The sequence below is a fragment of the Micropterus salmoides genome, unplaced genomic scaffold (genome assembly GCF_014851395.1).
Source record: "Micropterus salmoides isolate LMB-PRFRI ecotype aquatic unplaced genomic scaffold, ASM1485139v1 Ms_hic_scaffold_12, whole genome shotgun sequence".
Classification (NCBI taxonomy): domain Eukaryota; kingdom Metazoa; phylum Chordata; class Actinopteri; order Centrarchiformes; family Centrarchidae; genus Micropterus; species Micropterus salmoides.
In genome coordinates, this window is record NW_024040263.1 from 8,580,644 (window position 1) to 8,600,239 (window position 19,596).

At 40.1% G+C, this 19,596-nt stretch overlaps 1 protein-coding gene across 1 annotated transcript in view; it reads left to right on the forward strand.

The window, feature by feature from the left end:
• tbc1d9 (TBC1 domain family, member 9 (with GRAM domain)) overlaps positions 1 to 19,596 on the forward strand; it is a 22,152-nt gene continuing 2,556 nt past the window's right edge. The window contains exons 1-19 of the mRNA XM_038713165.1: positions 1 to 775; positions 7,552 to 7,662; positions 9,552 to 9,670; positions 10,384 to 10,612; positions 10,952 to 11,213; positions 11,458 to 11,665; positions 12,339 to 12,545; positions 12,688 to 12,852; positions 13,259 to 13,409; positions 15,633 to 15,847; positions 15,936 to 16,053; positions 16,150 to 16,435; positions 16,535 to 16,664; positions 16,990 to 17,088; positions 17,316 to 17,384; positions 17,856 to 18,096; positions 18,290 to 18,355; positions 18,731 to 18,817; positions 19,449 to 19,517. Of these exons, the coding sequence (XP_038569093.1) occupies positions 655 to 775; positions 7,552 to 7,662; positions 9,552 to 9,670; positions 10,384 to 10,612; positions 10,952 to 11,213; positions 11,458 to 11,665; positions 12,339 to 12,545; positions 12,688 to 12,852; positions 13,259 to 13,409; positions 15,633 to 15,847; positions 15,936 to 16,053; positions 16,150 to 16,435; positions 16,535 to 16,664; positions 16,990 to 17,088; positions 17,316 to 17,384; positions 17,856 to 18,096; positions 18,290 to 18,355; positions 18,731 to 18,817; positions 19,449 to 19,517 (2,953 nt within the window). The 5' untranslated portion in view covers positions 1 to 654. The remainder of the gene's footprint in view (positions 776 to 7,551; positions 7,663 to 9,551; positions 9,671 to 10,383; positions 10,613 to 10,951; positions 11,214 to 11,457; positions 11,666 to 12,338; positions 12,546 to 12,687; positions 12,853 to 13,258; positions 13,410 to 15,632; positions 15,848 to 15,935; positions 16,054 to 16,149; positions 16,436 to 16,534; positions 16,665 to 16,989; positions 17,089 to 17,315; positions 17,385 to 17,855; positions 18,097 to 18,289; positions 18,356 to 18,730; positions 18,818 to 19,448; positions 19,518 to 19,596) is intronic.

Below are 19,596 nucleotides of genomic sequence, written 5' to 3' on the forward strand. Positions count from 1 at the left end.
CGTGTGGCAGCAGCGGAGGCGCTACAGCGGAGCAGCAGGAGCACAGGATCGCTGCGTTATCGGCGGATTCTGTGTTGAAGTGTCGTCTTTATGTTTCAGTACACGGGCGGGCATTGTAGACGGGAAGGCATACAGACTATTAGGTGTTCATTTTGATCGGCTGTAACGCGGTTTCCCTCTGCAAAACAACAGCGCAGACATCGACACCGACAGGATCGCACCTGCCACGGAGGAGCATGGACAACAAAGACTGATCCAGCACTGCGCTGTGCGGCAGCAAAACGAGCCAGGCTGCCTCCCCAACGTCAAAGAAATTAATTTATTTAAAAGCCTGTGCAGCACACAATACGCTGGTGGTGCAAGGGGAGGTTTGTGTACACGACATTTGTTGTTGGACTTCCATATTGTAGGCCGATCCCATCCGAATAGTGCCTGGCAGCTTTGCGCGTCTTACTTTCGCTCGGGCATCCAAGACTGGTCGATATTTGAAGGGTCGAGGAGGAGAATAGTGTCCAACAATAGCAGCCCTCCATCGGCGCTTTAATAATTTAATAATCCCTGCTAGAAATAATCACGCCTTCCGTTCGAACCAGTTTGATGATCGACATCAGAAAGCCTGTGTGTTCAATGTTACCTTAAAAAAACGGGAGAATTATGTGGGTCAGTCCCGAAGATGTGTTACTGGCGGGTGCATTATGGATCACCGAGAGAGCAAATCCATATTTCATCCTCCAGAAACGGAAGGGCCACGGGGAGGGAGGCGGAGGACTGGCAGGTGAGTCGTATTATTGTGGCCTTTTGTCATGGATCAATAGCAAAGACTGCCTATTTGTTATTTAAATTCAGAGATTATTGATGATGAAAAGTGGGCCACGATATGCCAGGTGGATTGATTGTGTTGTTGTCTGACATCAGGAAACACATGGACTGATAATGTGAGGGGTCACATGATCAATCAGCTGCCACAGGTGGCCTTTCACCTGACTATGTCTGTCAGCAAATAACATTTAAATACATGTGTTTACTAGTTTATGTATTCACCCTCTTGTCAGCCTGCTTTAATGAATGCTGATATCAAACATAACCAATGAAAGGACAAAGTCCAGCACATCTACTGTCTGATCATATTAATTCCTCCAGATAATAGGTTATATTATAGGTCATGAAAAGGATGGTGGGGCCTACTCCTGCCTGCATGGGAAATTAGCTTTCTACCATTACAAGAAGCACAATACAAGAACAATAGTTGTTGCTGTTCTTGTGCAACAGCTCAATAACAGTGAATCTATTTGACCGCCAACCATAGACATGGTCTGTTTGCTAGTCATGCTGAATCATTCCCCTTCTTCCTTCTCTCACTCCAACTCCTCCCTCTTGTTTATTTCATCCAAAATGGGTCAAGCAGCAGCATCAGGAGGAAGATGGTCAGGGTATGGAAATGACTGGCCGAGAATGACAGTTAAACAGCCTGCTGTCCTGTTGTTGTGTTTTTTTACTCAGACTGTTAAAATTGGGTTGATTCCTTGACCTGAATTCAGCTGGTTGCAGTTCATCACAATGTGTGGCACTTCCTCATGTTTAACAGATCAGATGCTTTTTAACAGATGATTACACATGTTTTGCTGTGTGAAACCTTAACAGTGTAAAAGAGTTATATCTGATACAGGCTAAGGCAGAAGGACATCAATGGGTGGCCTTAAATATGAGCTGCTAGGCACCTATAAACGCTTCATTCACCACAATGTGTATTTTATATTAAGGTCATAATACGGCCCCATATTAGCGATGTGGTTGCATGTTTAAACAAAACTACATTTAGGAATATGCGTCATGTAAGATCTGTATCAGTAAATAATGAAGGTCTTAATGGTAGATTTTTACACAGTGCCTGAAGATCAGGTAATTAAGCCGGACCCACTTCAAGGCCCTTATGTCACCAAAAAAAATTTGCAATGGGTTAAATGATCACAAAACATTTGTCACACAGAGAACCTGGGGCTTATCAGGGACTCTAGTGGTCCCAGATGTTGCCCCCTCGCCCAGCTGGTAATTCCCTCTTTAGTACAGCCAGTCAGGTTTGACATGGTGTTCTGTACATTCAGCCAAAAACCACAAATTACAGCTGTGTGAATTTGGATTATTTCAAGGCATCTTTTGCTTTTGATTCAAAACTGTGAAAAGTGAAAGACATGCTCTTATCACTGATTGATCAGCTCAGCTTCTGTTCCCTGCTGAGTATTTCTCATTCAGTGTCAGTCAGTGTCACTGCTCATTGAGCTGTCACACCGATAAGAGAAAATTTGCCACTTAGGACCAGTCTGACTAAGTAGTAGGTGAAAGAGATAAAAAAAAAATATGATGATAATGATGAAAAAATGTATGTAATGACATAGATGTACTGTATATCATGATATACCTCAGGTGTCCCCGACCTGTTTTTCTTGAGACCCCATAATATTGCTACTTGTGACCCCTCACCAACTTGCATGTTTTGTTGCAGAATATATTATATACATATTTTTTTATTATTTCTCACCTCTGTCATTATCTTGCGACCGGTGAAATTGATTTCACGTCCCCTTGTGGAGGTCCTGACCCTCAGGTTGGGAACCACTGATACCACAAAAGTCTTTTAAATCCAGTATTACTACAAAGCAATGCTGACCAGCTACAGCCAGAGATATTAAAGGGATACCATCCGGGGTATGAACAGTATTACATAATCTCTGTACATTTTCATATTTACCAACCCCAGTCTGACTAATAAAGGCTTAAACTAAACATTAAGGTTTTGTTAGGTTTCAGACTTAAACAAAATACATACAGCCAAGATAATACACTGGATACACATTTAGAATACATTATTTGTGATGTGGCCAAAAATGTTGTCACAATAAAAACTTTCCTGTCATTCGATATCGATAATTACCATGATAAATGTCAAATCCTTATTTCTTTAAAGTTTTAAAGGCTGTTTTTGCTCCTGAGTGAAAGTTGAAGAAAGCAGATGGTTAATTGCAGTTTTAAACTATTATTTATGGTCAGAACATGAAACACTTGCCGAACAATGGATCACTGTACAAATCTGAGCTAGAACATCTTTTTTCAACAAATATGCATATATGCGTTTTTCAGTCCCTTTTCTCAACAAAATAAGTATCTTAATAGAAAGATTAAGTGCTCATAGCTTTGTTATTCAAATGAATGAAATCTGACATTTATTTAACATTTATACATATATTGTTAGTGAAGAAAATTATATTGCGATAATTATCATTATTGTTTTATTGTCCAGCTATAGGTTGAACCCTTCTTGATACTAGTAATTCAAAATAAGACCTGCAGCCTCCTTTTTTCAGTCTCTGGTGAGTTCTTACTGTGGCAACGTGAAGTGGTGCTAGGGGATGATGTCATTGTTATGTAAATGCTGACTTGTACTGTGTGCCAGTTGGCACTCGGCGACCAGTCACACTGGCACTGTCCACAAGCACTTCTTCCAGGGAGAGGGGACACCATCAGCAGCACCAGTTTTACAGAGCCAGTCACAAATCTGTACATTCAATCTACTTGAGGTTTGGTGTGTGTGTGTATATATGTGTATTTGTATATGTGTATGTGTGTGTGGGTGGGTGGGTGTATATATATATATATATATATATATATATATATATAAAAAACTTTTCAAACTTAAAAAAAATATCTTTGCAGATGTTTTATGAGGAAGGAAATACATTCAACATGTTTTTTAGACCAGGATACACACAAGGCTTATGGTGTGAAATATTGAATGTACTAACTTAGTTAGTTACTTAGTTATACTCTAACTTAGTTTGCTTACGAGAAAACTTTATTTATCTTATTTACAACCAGGCATGAGGAGGACATCCTCTTGAAGGGAAGGGTACACAGGGATAAAGGTTATGAAAAATAACAAAACAGGGACAAACAGATTCATGATACATAACATATGAAACAATACAAGAAACATAGCAAAACACAAACACACCTTTTGTCAATCAGTTTGCTGAAGCAGGGCAGCAAGGGCAACATGAACAAATGGGGCCATGGTGGAAACAGTATGGAACAAAAAACTCCACAAGGGACTTAACACATAAAAATACAATTTGACCTAAGAAAGCTGCAAATGGGTCTACAGGATTGGATGCACTGTATTTGCTCAGTTTCATGTTTATTGTAATTTGCACTGTGCATTAAACCAGTTAAGCTACCAACTTTTAACAGTCACTTACAGTGTTATCTAATTACATAATTTGCATGGGCAGTATTTGTAGGACAGTGCAGAGACAAAGCTGGTGGGACGCATCAAAGTGTCCTTTGTTGTCTATATGTGGACCTGAACATATTGTCTTCAGAGAATCTTTATAAGACTGCGGATCAATTCAGAATCAGGCCGTCGTGTCAGCTGTTACGCAATTTGACAACTTGACACCGTATTTCACAATGCAGCTGGTAATTACTGTACATTTGGCTGAAAGTGCGTCATGCCAGATAGATACTGATCGTGTCCTTTGTAGGCCACTCAGTTATCCTGAGCTTTAGGACTTGTTTCATGTCCGTATATGTAGAAATGCTAAGAAATGGCGAAGAAGCTGGAAAATACATTTTATTGCATATGTGGAGGCCATGAAACTTGAGAGTTGATGATGATTCAACCTTGTATCAGGTTTCTGTTCTCTGAAACAGTATTGATTTTAAGTCTAAGAGAGACTGTGGTCCTTTGTGCGATCAATGCAAACATTCTACACCAGCAACCACCCTCCCCCAAAGCTAGTTTGGCAGAATGAGGATATAAACAAAAGAAAACAACTAGGTATTTTTCCTCATGGTCTGGGTTTGGGTTCTTGTTTTTTCACTGAGAGGGAAAAACACGAATGTTCCTGAGAAGGTGATTTGTTTTGCTCTAACAGTCGGGAGCTCTGACTGTGTCCTTGTTTCTGAGAAGAGGGGCACAAAGGATCACATCATTTTATGGCTTGTTCTGTTCGCAAGGAGAATGTTTTCCTAACCCCTTAGAAATAATAAACTGAACATGTACCATTACAGTTGTGTGTTGTGTGTTCTGTAGGTTATGCACCCACTCAATCAGCGTGTGGAAGGAAATTGTCTCTGTAAAGGCAGAGGTGTGAGTTGGAACTAGCAGTCACCTGGACTCTGGTTGGATGAGTTAATGCTGCAGAGGCATGTGATGCTTGGGGTTGCCGGTTATAGATAAACAACAAGATGTTCAATCCACAATTGGAAACAAACAACTTTGTTTCCGTCTGTTTTGGGTTTCACTTATGTCAGTCTAACTAGAAGAGGGACAGGGTAGATGTCAAGTGGGTCTAACACCCTTCAGTGGTCTCTTCTTGTGCATAACCCCTCAGTTTCCTGCGTTAAACCTCAACTCACACATCGTAGGCCGAACTATTCATTACATGCAGTGCAACTAAAGTCCAAATTTGCTGCTTTTTATGAATTTCTTTTTCAGGATGCCAAGAAAGAGCGGGAGATACTTGCATTTTCTGTATCACTTTTTGTATTTCAGGTAAATGTACTTTGAGAGGAAAAGATGACTATGTAACACATTTAAAGCTCTCTCTGAGGTCAATGTGTGAGCAACTGTTGAACTTTTCAGTACACACTGTTGGGATTTTCTTTTGTTAAAGAGGAAGTTGACTTTACTCTCAACAGTTGTTTGTTTCTCACAAAGGGACTAAACCAAAGTGTCATGCTGCACTCTTATTAGTTTCAGTGTGATTAAGACTCCACTCGTCTACAGAACAACGTCTTTTTTTTTTTTATTGACTTCTTCAGCCCCGTGGATAAAGTCAAGTGGTCAGTTCTCATGAACTGGCTCAGACACATGACAGGAGGGCAATCACTAAGACAACCACAATCACCATCAGGGTGTATGGTTAAAGACATCATGGTCTGCTATTGTTGCTGTTCTTGAGCGTCCATTCGGACAAAACTATGAGATGGACTGATAAGTAAAGACGAAAAAGGAAGATATGTGGAGCAAGGCAGATATGAATAGGCATGAGAAGAGTAGAAGGCAGATAATAACAAACTATAGTCTCTGATCTAAACCACACAGATATCATACAGTACTTTTATTATTTCTCTATTTCCTTGAGACATGTTTTCTTCTAAAAATATTTCAGCTTCCCTTCTCCCCTCCTCCCACCCATCCTCTCTCTCTCTGTGACTCACTGTTTTTGCCTGATGAGCTGCTGCACAAAAATAGCCTGTCTCTCATGGCAGTTGAACGTATACCGACTCGGAATCAAGGAGAATATTCACAGCCACCAAAAGCTTTGACTTGCTTGGAAAATGGTGTCAAAATCAAAAGTTATTGTGGTACCACTTTCTAATTAGGAAGTCTAATAAAAGGGTTTTCAGTTGTAACTGTTCTTGAATCAATTGCATAAATTGGTTTTTTGAGGCCTGGCAAGCATGTTGAAAGCATTTCCAAAGTAGATTTTTAAAAATTTATTTTGAAACCTGTATTGTTTTCATCGTCACTCCAAGTTTAAACTTCACAAAAAGCTAAATCCCTTTCTTAAGGCAGATTTACTTATTTTTGTTCTTAAGATCTTTCAGGAGCTGTTTCACAACCAACCACATTTTTTTGTCCAGCAGTAAGCAACTCCTCAATTTCCTTTTTTTCATTGCATTGTGGGAGAATCAACTGCACACTCAAAAATCAACCGTATTTACTATGCAAGCTGTCTGGTTGGAGTATTCAAAATTTAGTCACTTTTCCAGTGTGAAGATACTATAAACACCATATTAATATGCATTTGGGATATACCTCATGTTTTCCCTCACTAGCAGTCTTCCTTTTTGCCGCTTTTGCTTTCTGTGTAGCTTGACACGTTACTACCACCTGTAGATCAGTGGAATAATGTGAAACTATGCACGTGCGTGTGCATCCTTATAGCGTGTGCACGACAAACACCAGCAGGACTGCAGTAAGTTACCGTACGAAGAAACACTGGAATCTGTTAAACCATTACACCATGATTCTCCATCATTTCATTACATTCATCTTTTTTCTCAGGCTACTTTAATCTTTTATCACCTTCTCTGCCTGCCTGTTAGTTCCACGCCTGTGGTAATCTGCCCTCCTGTATCACCCTGCTTCACATAACAGAATTGCCTCATGTCCACAAATACAACATATTCATAATAATAGTGGTCTAACACGTCTAACAACTAATTTCAAGCCACATGATGTGTTTCATATACTCAAATCTTAAACCACAATAACTCACGGGTTTCCCCTTTGCTCATACATAACAAAATGATCTGAAAGTATTAATGGCCTTAATTTGGTACACATCTCACATGGTTATTTATGGTTGTTACATGTCTGTAAGGGCCTATGTTATGAATGTCATGAGTAAATTTAAGAGTGTGTTTTTATTGTTTTTGGACTAACACAATAAGTTCTTTATTTAGCCCTTGTTAAAAAAAAAAAACATAAAGTGTTTGGTATGAAGGATCTGTTTCTCACTCTTTAACCAGTATTTTGTCCTCTTACAGGTTTGTTGGTTGGGACCCTGGATGTTGTCTTGGACTCAAGTGCTCGGATGGCCCCATATAGGATCCTGTACCAGACTCCAGACTCTTTAGTTTACTGGACTATTGCTCATGGTATGTGCCCTTTGAACTCTTGGCTCAAAAACTGTGAGGGAAATGTTAGCGTTTAGAGGAAAACATGCCACTAACCTCAAGTCTACTTTAAGAATTCAGTTTGTTGATTTACACCACTTTAAATTATAACGGTATGGGTTATTTCAGCATAGACCCCTCTGTATTTTTACCCTAGCACGCCCCTCCCCTAGCCACGACACAACACATGATGCCTTTTAGCTGCTGAATGCCAAGCATTACATCATGCCCTATGGATTTAAAAGACAGGGTTTAAAGGGTAGGAATACAGGATGTGCAGGAAACGAAACTCAAATATGAGTGTACGTCGTGTTATTCAGCTTCACACTAATGTAATCTGCATATTCTATGTAGGGAGACTAACTTTTACTTGTTAATTCCAGTAAGAGTGCTTCGTAGACAGTCTTTGGCAGTAAGTCATGCAAATTAGGAGCCACACTCCAGACTAATTAAAAGCAGCACTCTTTTTTTGTATCCCAGCTTTATGTTAGGAAAAGCTTTTAACGCTTCCAACACAAAACCCGGCCTGCATGCAACTAACAATTTTGTTTACATACTCGGACTAATTGTTTTCTCCGACCTACAGTCTAAAACCCATAAGGTATTCAGTTTACTATCAGAAAAGACAACCAGCAAATTATCACATTTGAGAAACTTGAACCAGTGAAATTTTAGCATTTTATCTCACAAATTACAATTAGTTTACCATCCAAATTGTTTACATTAATTTCCCGAAGATCAACTAATTGGTAAATTGACTATTTACTTCAGCTCTACACAAAACATTTAGGTGAAAAAGGAGCTCTGCACTGGATGAGTGTAGTTAGAAAGAACTGAGCGCACCAGACTTCTGTAGCCTGCTCCTTATCTCTGCTTGAGGCTAGCGACTCCAGACAACATTAACCCCTAGTAGCATAACACACACACATGTCAGATTGACCTGTCTGCAGTTGGGTTGGAGTGTGGGTAATGTAGGCACCAGGTTTTGCCAAAGAAGAACATTTTGCGGAATAAAAAACACAGTGGGCCTCATTCACAAATAGTGCACCAATCCATGATTCATCAATGTTATTTTTACCTGAATTTCTTCATACTCTTTTCGCATGTGTTCTGTGCACTACCATTATTTGGAGTTTGGGGGCAATAAAATGCAACCCACACATTTTGGGAATGCTTAGAAATTAACCAGGATGATGCTTGATAAGATTATGGCATTAAGATCAAACTGCTGTAATTAGCTGTAGTTTGTGACACTATTTAGACACTGGCAAAGATGTAATGATTTAATTCAGCAGTTACTACTAAATGTGTACAGTATGTGAAAAGAGAATAATTTTTTACTTTCTGAAATGGAGGCCTACAGAAGACTAGCCTGGCTTTGAAATGGCTATGTATCCCCACCTTCCCTCCCTCTCCACCTCTCCCAGTTCCCAGAGATAGCAGGAGAGTAGAGCAGCCCGTCAGATGTGGCTAATGCAGTGATTGTGCACTCACTGAAGGGCTGCTTGCAGCGGTGTTGAGAGATGATGGTTCACAGTGGCTGCCTCCTTCTCCTGCAGCCAAAAAAATCAGTTTTTAACCTCATTGATTACATTAACAAAATGATCATTTTAATGTCCTGCTTTATGTTTTAAACATAGGAGGTGGAGGATATGCATTTCATTTTACTCTTTGCTCTTCACATTTGATTTGCACTGATGATTTTTTTCATCATTAGCCTGTCCTCCAGTTAAAGAGGATCTCCCAAATCACTGTTTAAGAATACAAACGAATACACACGTGACTGACTGAACTGAAACATTACACCGTCATGCTCCTCCTGTGAACCCAGTGGTTGAGTGTTCTGACTTTCCCTCCTCACTCCTCTGCAGGAACCTCCCGTAAAGAGATCACAGAGCACTGGGAATGGCTGGAACATAACCTGCTGCAGACTCTCTCCATCTTTGAGAATGAGAATGACATAACCACCTTTGTCAAAGGAAAGGTCCAGGTAACTACTCATTTTGTTTAGTTTGATGTTTGAACTGCAAATTTGTCCTTTGCTGCGTGTCATCTCCCCTCTCTCTCTTGCACAAAATAATGTTAATAAAACATAGTAACATTATCAAAGAAACTTAAAAGTCTGACATTAAAACATTTTTTCTGGCAAAATTGTATCCTTATTAAATATCAATATAAAGCGTACAAAAATGCATATTTAACAATGTAAAGACAATAAAATAAAAGACAGAGCAGAGAGGGTAAAAATAAAAAGTACATTGTGACGTTGTACACATTAATGAAGACCAGTCCTATTTTGGAAAAACAAACAGAAAAGGTTGCCAGATCTTATAAAGCCATCTGTTTTGAGTTTAAGATGTGCATGTGCAATAACATCCTCCATCCAGCGTTTATGGGATTGTGGTGGTGCAGTCTTTCTTGCTCTGAAGAGAATCAGTTGTTAAACAAGCAGTGTAGAAAAGGCATATTAAAAAAACTCCTTACAAAAATCATTTAAAAACAACAAACAATTCTGATCTCCTTTTGCCAATTTACTGCAGGTAAGATCTGATCACATCAGAACTGTAGCAGTCCATGCTCGATGCATATAACGATGTGGAATTTGCTTTCACTGACTGACTACTGCTGGTTTTCTCTTTTAAAATCCCAATTTTTCTTATCCCATCTCATTACCTCATTCTGTCTCTTTCCACCTTGCCTCAGGGCATCATCGCAGAGTACAACAAGAACCATGATGTCAAAGAGGACGACGACACAGACAAGTTCAAGGAGGCCAGCGCCAAGTTTCGCAAGCTGTTCGGGATGCCGGAGGAGGAGAAGCTGGTCAACTATTACTCCTGCAGCTACTGGAAAGGCAAGGTGCCACGACAGGGATGGCTCTACCTCAGCATCAACCACCTCTGTTTCTACTCCTACTTACTAGGAAAAGAAGGTTGGATATGGATTTTACTATTTATGTGTCTGTCTTTATATGTTACCTACCTGTAATTGCTGTCGTTTTACCTAACTTTACTTTTGCCGACGTCTTCAAGCAAAAGACAGGATCTGACATTTGTAATGGGTTAAACCACATATCAAACTGTTAATCGTTTTACTATTGCAATACATCTCAAGGTGAAACTCTTTGCAAGTCTTAAACCATATCCTGAGGGTTACTTCAGTCCATTAGTTTGCCTTAACTTGTCGCTATCGATCTCTCTCTCTAATTCGCTCTATCTCTCACTCTGTCTGTCTATTTAGATGTCTCTTATCTCTCATTTGTAATTGTCAGCCAAACTGGAGGTGCGTTGGGCAGATATTACCCAGCTGGAGAAGAGTGCCACCCTCCTGCTGCCTGATGTGATCAAGGTGAGCACCCGCGTCAACGAGCACGTATTCTCCGTCTTCCTCAACATCAATGAGACCTTTAAGCTGGCGGAGCAGCTGGCCAACATCGCCATGCGTCAGCTGCTGGACAACAAAGGCTTCGAGCAGGACCGCTCGCTACCCAAGCTCAAGAAGAAGTCACCCAAGAAGGTGTCGGCACTCAAGAGGTAAGAAAGAACTGATGCGGAGCAGGAACACTTTATGTTCATCAATAATAAATGCTGTTTACACATGTTTATGACATGCAGTCAATGTGAACATTAAGGTCTTATGGCTGGTAGAGTAGTTGGTTATCCAGACACTCAACAAAGGAGGATGAAAGTCTAAAACGGTGTTGCAAGTTTAGGTTTTAAAACCAAGCTTATATACTATTTTATAATCTATTTGACTCCATATTTTCCATCCTTTTAGGGATTTAGATGCGAGAGCTAAGAGTGAGCGCTACCGGGCGCTCTTCCGTCTGCCCAAAGATGAGAAACTGGACGGACATACAGACTGCACCCTGTGGACCCCCTTTAACAAGATGCACATCCTGGGACAGATGTTCGTTTCCACCAACTACATCTGCTTCACCAGCAAGGAAGAGACGCTGTGCAGCCTCATCATCCCGCTACGTGAGGTGAGTTGTTCTGTCTGAATGTCACCGTCTGAGTTACAATAACTGGATGAAATGAAGTTGTTTCAATCTAGTTGTTTACTAAATTGTGTTGAAACATCTGAAGCGCCATCCAATCAGAAGCAATCAGTTATGTAAACAAGAAGTCAATTCAGCCTCACAGTCTGTAACATAAAAGGGAAACAATATTCTAAACTTTAATGCTAGCATAGATATAATTTTTATATGCATACAATGAGAAATATGTTTTCTGAATTAGCATTCAGTAGCAGCAGTTTATCTTTCTCAGATGAAGCTAACCTAATGACATTATTTGGTAATTTAGTCCAACGTGTCTGACAGGTTTTGTAATAATTTATATGAATTTTGTGAAACAATGCAACATCTTCCCAGCTGATGTCATTGAACAGCTTTAATCAGTGTTTATTATTAGTTACTTAACTGCTTTACTCTTGACTCAAGTTATATATTAGCAAGCTAACATTAGTTTTGTGAGTTCGCTAAGATGCCTGGCAGTTAGTGGATGCAAACATTTAGTAGCAACTAATGTCTATGTAAGAACTACTTTGTGTGTTTAAATTGAGTGAATTTGGTAAATCTCTAGGTTATTAACTCAAACGTCGATGCGGCTGCTTGTCATTTATTGCTTTGTTAATGTTCCCCTTCGTTCTTCCAGGTGACTATTGTGGAGAAGGCAGACAGTTCCAACGTGCTACCGAGCCCACTCTCCATCAGTACCAAGAATCGTATGACTTTCCTGTTTGCTAACCTGAAGGACCGTGACTTCCTGGTCCAGAGGATTTCTGACTTTCTGCAGCAGACCACCTCCAAGATCCACCTGGAGAGGGAACTTACCGGCAGCCTGAACAGTTCAGACGACGAGGTAAGATTAGTTTTCCGTCCTGAAACTGCTAGTTTACTGTGAGTCGATTCAAAATCTTGAAAATAATGTGACTAATGTAAACGGTGGTGGTGACAGTGTTCATTTAAAAGCTCCAAAGCTTGAATATGTGTGTCCCCTCCAGGTTTACTCCCAGCATGGATCTCTGCTCTCCAGCAGCCCACAGCACAGTCTGGGTTCCGAAAGCGAGCGTACGTTCAATCTAAACGACAGCAGCGTGCCCACGGCCACACAAGCCCTCATGACCATGTACCGCCGCCGCTCACCTGAAGAGTTCAATCCCAAGCTGGTAAATACACTTCAAATACAATTAAAAGCATTTTATTTTGTCAAACGTGGTACACCACATATTAACACCTTGTCTAATAATACTGAGTCGCTCTGATTCCATTAAAGTCTATTTGTAGTCTTGAACTAAGTTATCACATTGTATATGTTTTGCTTGCCTTTCCATAATTGGCATTTTCACGCCATTGCACTGCATGGAAATTAGGCTTCATCGAGGACTGCTGCTAAGAGCAAGACTGATTTCTTGCATAGTTCAGGCTTTATTTAACACAGTCTATTAGAAAACAGTATTTTCATCCAAACTGCTGGTGTGTAATAGATAAGGCAGGATTCTGACAAAACAAAAGGTTACAGTATTTGTACTTGAGCCGCTGCATCCCATTAAATAGTTTTCCCTCTTTGCTCAGGCAAAGGAGTTCCTGAAGGAGCAGGCGTGGAAGAACCACTTTGCAGAGTATGGACAGGGAGTGTGTATGTACCGCACTGAGAAGACGAAGGAGCTGGTCCTCAAGGGGATTCCTGAGAGCATGAGAGGGGAGCTCTGGTTGCTCTTCTCTGGTGAGAAAATGTACAGTGAGGCCTGAAATAAACATTGGCACAGCAGTGCATACAGCACTGCAAATGATTCAGTCATGCACCTACTGACACCACACCCTGTAAACTACATGCTCACACTCGATACATATTTTATTCAGCTATAATATATCCACAGAAACAACCATCCATCGTCAACCGCTTATCCTGCGTACAGGGTCGCAGGGGGCTGGAGCCAATCCCAGCTGACATCGGGTGAAAGGCGGGGTACACCCTGGACAGGTCGCCAGTCCACACAGAAACAGCAAGATTTTTTTTTTAAATAGCCAATGTGAGACATAAATACAATTTCTTTTTTTTTTTTTTTTTTTTTTTTTTTTCAGTTTCAGAAAACTACATTTTTATTCTTACTTTCCTCTAGCAAAAGCTGTTCTTGTGTTGTAGCCAGTATAAACTCATTGTAAAGATGAATTTGCCACTTTATTAGTTGCACAGTCTTCATAACAATTCAGATTATTCAAGACTGAAACTGTAACACTTAGGGGTGGCTTCAGCCTCACTGATTTGTTTGAAAAGACTGGAAAATGTGGCCCAGAAATAAAAATGTACAGTACCTCAAAGGACATGCAGCAGTATGTTTGCAATGTTTTTATACTGAACTGAACACATGTATATGTACTTTAAATTGTTGTTCATATCAGGGTACATTTTCATGTGCACAATAATGCCACCACTCTAAATACCCAGATGAAAGAAATCCTGAAAATCATGCACTGAATTTGTGTGAAACAGCTCATAAAAAGTTATATATCATATTTTAGTTTCCATGAGTGTTTGCACACAGCATTTTAAATCTTGACACCAAACATTAGCTAAATGGAAAATGAGTATATGTAGCCTGTGACTGCCATTCTTTAACAACATGCTGCACATACAGGTATGCACAAGCTCCAGACATTCCTGTTTTCAGTCATGTACCAACAGCAGCTTGTACTCATCCTCACCTGAGCAGAGCTGGGTCACAAACAGCTCCTCCCTCTCTCCCCAGTGACCCATGGCTCACTTGGCTTGTTGTCAAAGCTGCATTGCTTTCATTTGAGTCACAATTACCTGCACCATCTGTAGTGATGTTTGTTGTGGAGTTGTTGTCTGTTTTTAGAACAAGGAGCCAGTTATAAGCACGTAATAAGCACATTTACTGAGGCAGCCGGACAACTGTCAAACCTGGAACATGGACTGATGTAAAAAGATTTTCTCCAGGTTTACAAGCGAACTGACCTCTAAGAGATGTTGATATCAAATACCAGTGCCATTTGTGTTACAGCGTCCCTTCACATTTTGCATTTTTTAATGTTTACAAAGTTTTAACTATTTGAAAATTATAAATTGATAGTTTAAATGCTCTGTTGAGTACAGAAATACAAAAACAAGACAACCTTGATGTGACAATAAGGATTCTAAAGCAACTTTTGACGGAGTCAGTAGAGCACTGAAATGTAACTGAAATATATAATAAAACTTGTGTATTTCTGAATCGGAAACTGATAAAATCAGTTCATGGTTTTGTGTTTACCATGATGGGTTTACCATCCTGTAAAAACATAGAGATATCCTACTTTGCTGGCTGTGTTTGGACAACACCAGGAGTACTATAGACAAGTGTAAGAAATCTGGAAAAACAAAAAAACAATCAAAAATACGGCTTTTCAAAAGTTATTAGTTGTTTTTTTAAATCTCACCTCACATTTCTGTATCTATTAATGAATTTAAATGACTTGTGACTAAAGACTAAGGATTTATCATAATAAAGAAAACATCTTTGAATGAATGAATGAATTGAGAACTGAGAACATCAAAATTTTACCGTTTATTCTCCCAAAGCGCAACATGGTTACATGAAATTACACATTTTGCTCCTTTTTTTTATTTACAAGATACAGAAGCTACAATATCACATCTTAGCATAGATGCCATGATGGATATGTAGCCAGTAAGAATATAGTACATGGTACTATCTCGTTTTTCATGCTTCACTTGTATGTGGTAGATAATGTTTCTAGTATTCTAGTTTTAATCTTTTTTAAGATCTCAGTCATCTATGCAAACCTTTGAATATTTAAATAATGACACCTTTGCATGTAATCAAGCCCATCACAAAGACTTACCATAGCTGGTGTAGTTCTCTTGGAGGCGGTCTGAGCCTGGAGCTGGTTTAAACCTTTAAATCTCATGTTTTTTTTCCCATAGGGGCGATCAATGAGATGGCGACCCACCCTGGCTACTACGAAGACCTGGTGGAGAAGTCGATGGGCAAATACAACCTGGCAACAGAGGAGATAGAGAGGGACCTGCACCGCTCTCTCCCCGAGCACCCGGCCTTTCAGAATGAGATGGGCATCGCCGCCCTTCGCAGGGTCCTCACAGCCTACGCATTCAGAAACCCCAACATTGGATACTGTCAGGTAAACACACTCTTGATTTGAAATGGCAGAAACCTTGTAGTCCTTGACAGTACTAGAATTGTTACTCTTCTCTCCCTCAACACCTCAGGCTATGAATATTGTAACATCTGTGTTGCTGCTCTACTCCAAAGAAGAGGAGGCTTTTTGGCTGCTTGTGGCGCTTTGTGAGAGGATGCTGCCTGACTACTACAACACTAGAGTTGTAGGTCAGTATGTCCATGTGCCTCTCTCTCTATCTCTGTTTTATTGACCATTTTCGATTTGTTGAGCACCTCTCTTTTTCCCTCCTCTCCCCTCCCCAGGAGCCTTAGTCGATCAGGGGGTGTTCGAGGAGCTCGCCCGCGAGTACGTTCCTCAGCTGTACAACTGCATGCAGGACCTTGGGGTCATCTCCACTATCTCGCTCTCCTGGTTCCTCACCCTCTTCCTGTCTGTCATGCCGTTTGAGAGCGCAGTGGTGGTGGTGGACTGCTTCTTCTTCGACGGCATCAAGGTCATCTTTCAGCTGGCACTCTCCGTGCTGCACGCCAACATCCACCAGCTGCTGGGCTGCAAGGATGATGGAGAGGCCATGACCGTACTGGGCAGGTAAGGGGAGTCAAAAGGGACGACCATTTATCAAATATTTTTATCCCACAAGCCTGAAAGAGTTTGTGATTATTTTGGTAAATCATTTGTTTACTGTAGATACTTGGATAGTGTGACCAATAAGGACAGCACCCTCCCCCCGATCCCCCACCTGCACTCCTTACTGACAGACAATGGAGAACCACATCCAGAAGTCGACATCTTCAAACTGGTCCGCAGCTCCTACGAGGTATTTAACCTGGATGATAATGACTGTTTGTATACCCGTGATGTCCTCTATCTTTAGTCTTCCTTTGGTTCTTACATGCAGGGAAAAACTCTGATATTCATTAAGTGCATCCCAAGGGGATTTTGTACATTTTAGTTGGATTTATTCATTTATGGATTTATGATATGAGTGTGTTAATTGTTAAGTCCTGCTGTTTGTCCGCTGTAAAGTCCAGCTCTTTCCTTACAATCATGCATTTTCACTGTGACAACAGACTTTGAGTAATATCACAGCGGGGTTGACCTATATTTCTCTCTGTTTCTCTCTGCTTCTCCTTTTGTGCCAGAAATTTGGTTCAATCCGTGCAGATGTGATTGAACAGATGCGTTTCAAACAGAGACTGAGGGTCATCCAAACCATTGAAGATACAACTAAACGCAATGTGGTAAGGACCGACTGACTTACCCTTACTGGAATTAGGCAAACATGTGTGCTAAGACATGACTTAATTGTTTTTCAACTTTATTTACCAGACTGTTCTTGCTCAACCCTGTCGTGCAGATACAGGAATCATTAGATTAAATTATTATTAGATCATCTGCGCTCTCATCACACTTTATTCTCTCTTTCTTTTATTTTTACCTAATGTACTGTAATTATATTGTGTTTCAGGTCAGAACTATTGTTACAGAGACGGCGTTCAGTATGGACGAGTTGGAGGAGCTCTATGTGCTCTTCAAGGTGAGTTACAGCATACACGTGTCATTCAGCTCCCTCTAACTGCCACCTTGCTAAATGTGAAGTATAGACAGGAAATCAGTAATTTTGTCTCTACAGGAAAAAATAAATAATAGCCTAGGAGCCTTAACATTAGTGCTTCAGTTGTTTTCCTCTAGCATAGGCCGCAAGCCTATTCAAGCACGTGGTGAAGATTAATTTGCCACTTCATTAATGGCTTCATAATGACTGATTATTCGAGTGAAATTGTTTTCCAAACATACTGTCAAAGTATGTGTTGTATTCTGTCATGTTTGTCAAATACAATTCTGTTTGTTACTGATGGTTACGGTTTATTAGGAAAACCACATTTATCTTTAAAATGTGCCTCTTTAAATTCAGTAAAAAACAGCTCTGTCTCTTTATATTTAAATTGTATTGCTTTCCATTTGTATGATATTTTACAGTTCTCCCCCCCTTTCTTCCTCTCCTCAGACGGAGCACCTGACCAGCTGTTACTGGGGCGGCAGCAGCAACCCCACAGAGCGCCATGACCCCAGCCTGCCCTACCTGGAGCAGTACCGCATCGACGTGGAGCAGTTCAAAGGCCTGTTCAACCTGCTTTTCCCGTGGGCCAACGGAGCCCACTCAGACCCCCTGGCTGTGCGCTTCTTCCGTCTGCTTGACCAGAACGGAGATGCCCTCATCAACTTTCGAGAGTTCATCAGTGGCCTGGGTAAGAAGAGTATGGTTGTGCCTGTGTCCCTGTAAATATTCTTTGGAAGTAAAGGTTTATAACATAGCTGTGAAGTTGTGTGTTTTAAGCTGCCATGATTAAAGTTTAAGGTAGTATTTCATCCATGATGATGTATCACATTTGGAAACAGTTCAGACGTGTCCAATCTCTCAAACTTGTTGGTGTGTTCCAGGTGTTCTGTGTCACGGGGACCTTACTGACAAACTGAAGCTCCTCTACAAGATGCACGTTTTACCTGGTGAGTGTGCATCAGTGATCCTGGAAAGTCATCTACAGGGAACTACAGACAATATATCACTTCATGTCACAGGGCAAATCACTTTCTCAGAATTACCTTTGTATTACTTCACTGTTTTTAATGAGATAATTAACAGAAAACAAAACATTTTTAACTCATTGTATTTAACGTAATGAAAACTTTCATTAAACATAACATTTTAAATGTCATATAATTTTACCAGTTCGCATTGTTGGAAAGGTTTTTTGATTAATTGAAAATATACAATTATAAAAACTTTATTGTTGAAATTGAAAATTTGGATAAAATTGAACAGAATGACAAAGAATGGTTTACATAATGTTTTTGACAGACTCCTAAATTCTCTTCTCCCAGAAGTCACCCATGAACAGGAAGAGCCGGACTCTGCATTTGAGGCCACTCAGTACTTCTTTGAAGACATCACTCCAGAGACATCTATCGGTAAGGACCTAAGATCAGCTTTTTTCGTGATATTGTTAGGCCTTTTTTCCCACTTTTTATTCTGAACTTTTCATTGAGCCCAGCCAGATGATTGGTCACTTGTTGTGCAGTTATTCCTTGTTCTGTATGGTACATAAATGCTGCAATTTACAATATTAAGGACTTGAAAAAGACATCGTTATATTTGCATAAGTGAAATCTGTTTGGTGGTTACGGGCATGTCATGTGATTTAACAGGGGAAAGTGTGGTTGTATTTAGCTTGAAACCGCAGACATCGCGTGCAGCCTGCGTTGTGCACAATGACAGTGTTCAAAGCACAGGCACAGAAACACATTTGTGCACAAGTTTAATCATGCATGTAAGGCACAAGCCTGCAGGAGTAAGAAACTGCCTCAGAAAGCTGTTTTTTGGATAATTAAACTTAAATTAAACTAGTGTCATCCGTATTTTGTAGCAATTGGTGCTTGTGATCAAATCACACTACATTAGGCAGTAAAGAGTAAACTTACCATCAGCATGTAGTTTAGAAGCAAGAAAAATACAGTATATGTTTAATGTAATTGCATAATTTAACCACTTTAATTGAACAAATGTTCATGTTTGATCTTGGTCACGCTCTTCTCTCCTCAGGTCATGACTCAAAGTGCAGAAGCGAGAGGGATGATGGCTTTGTCAGAGTTACATTTAAGACTGAAAAAGGTAAGCAACAACATAATATATGGTTCCATTTGCCCTATAATGAGCAACACAATGTTTAATCTCATTTAAATTGCAAACC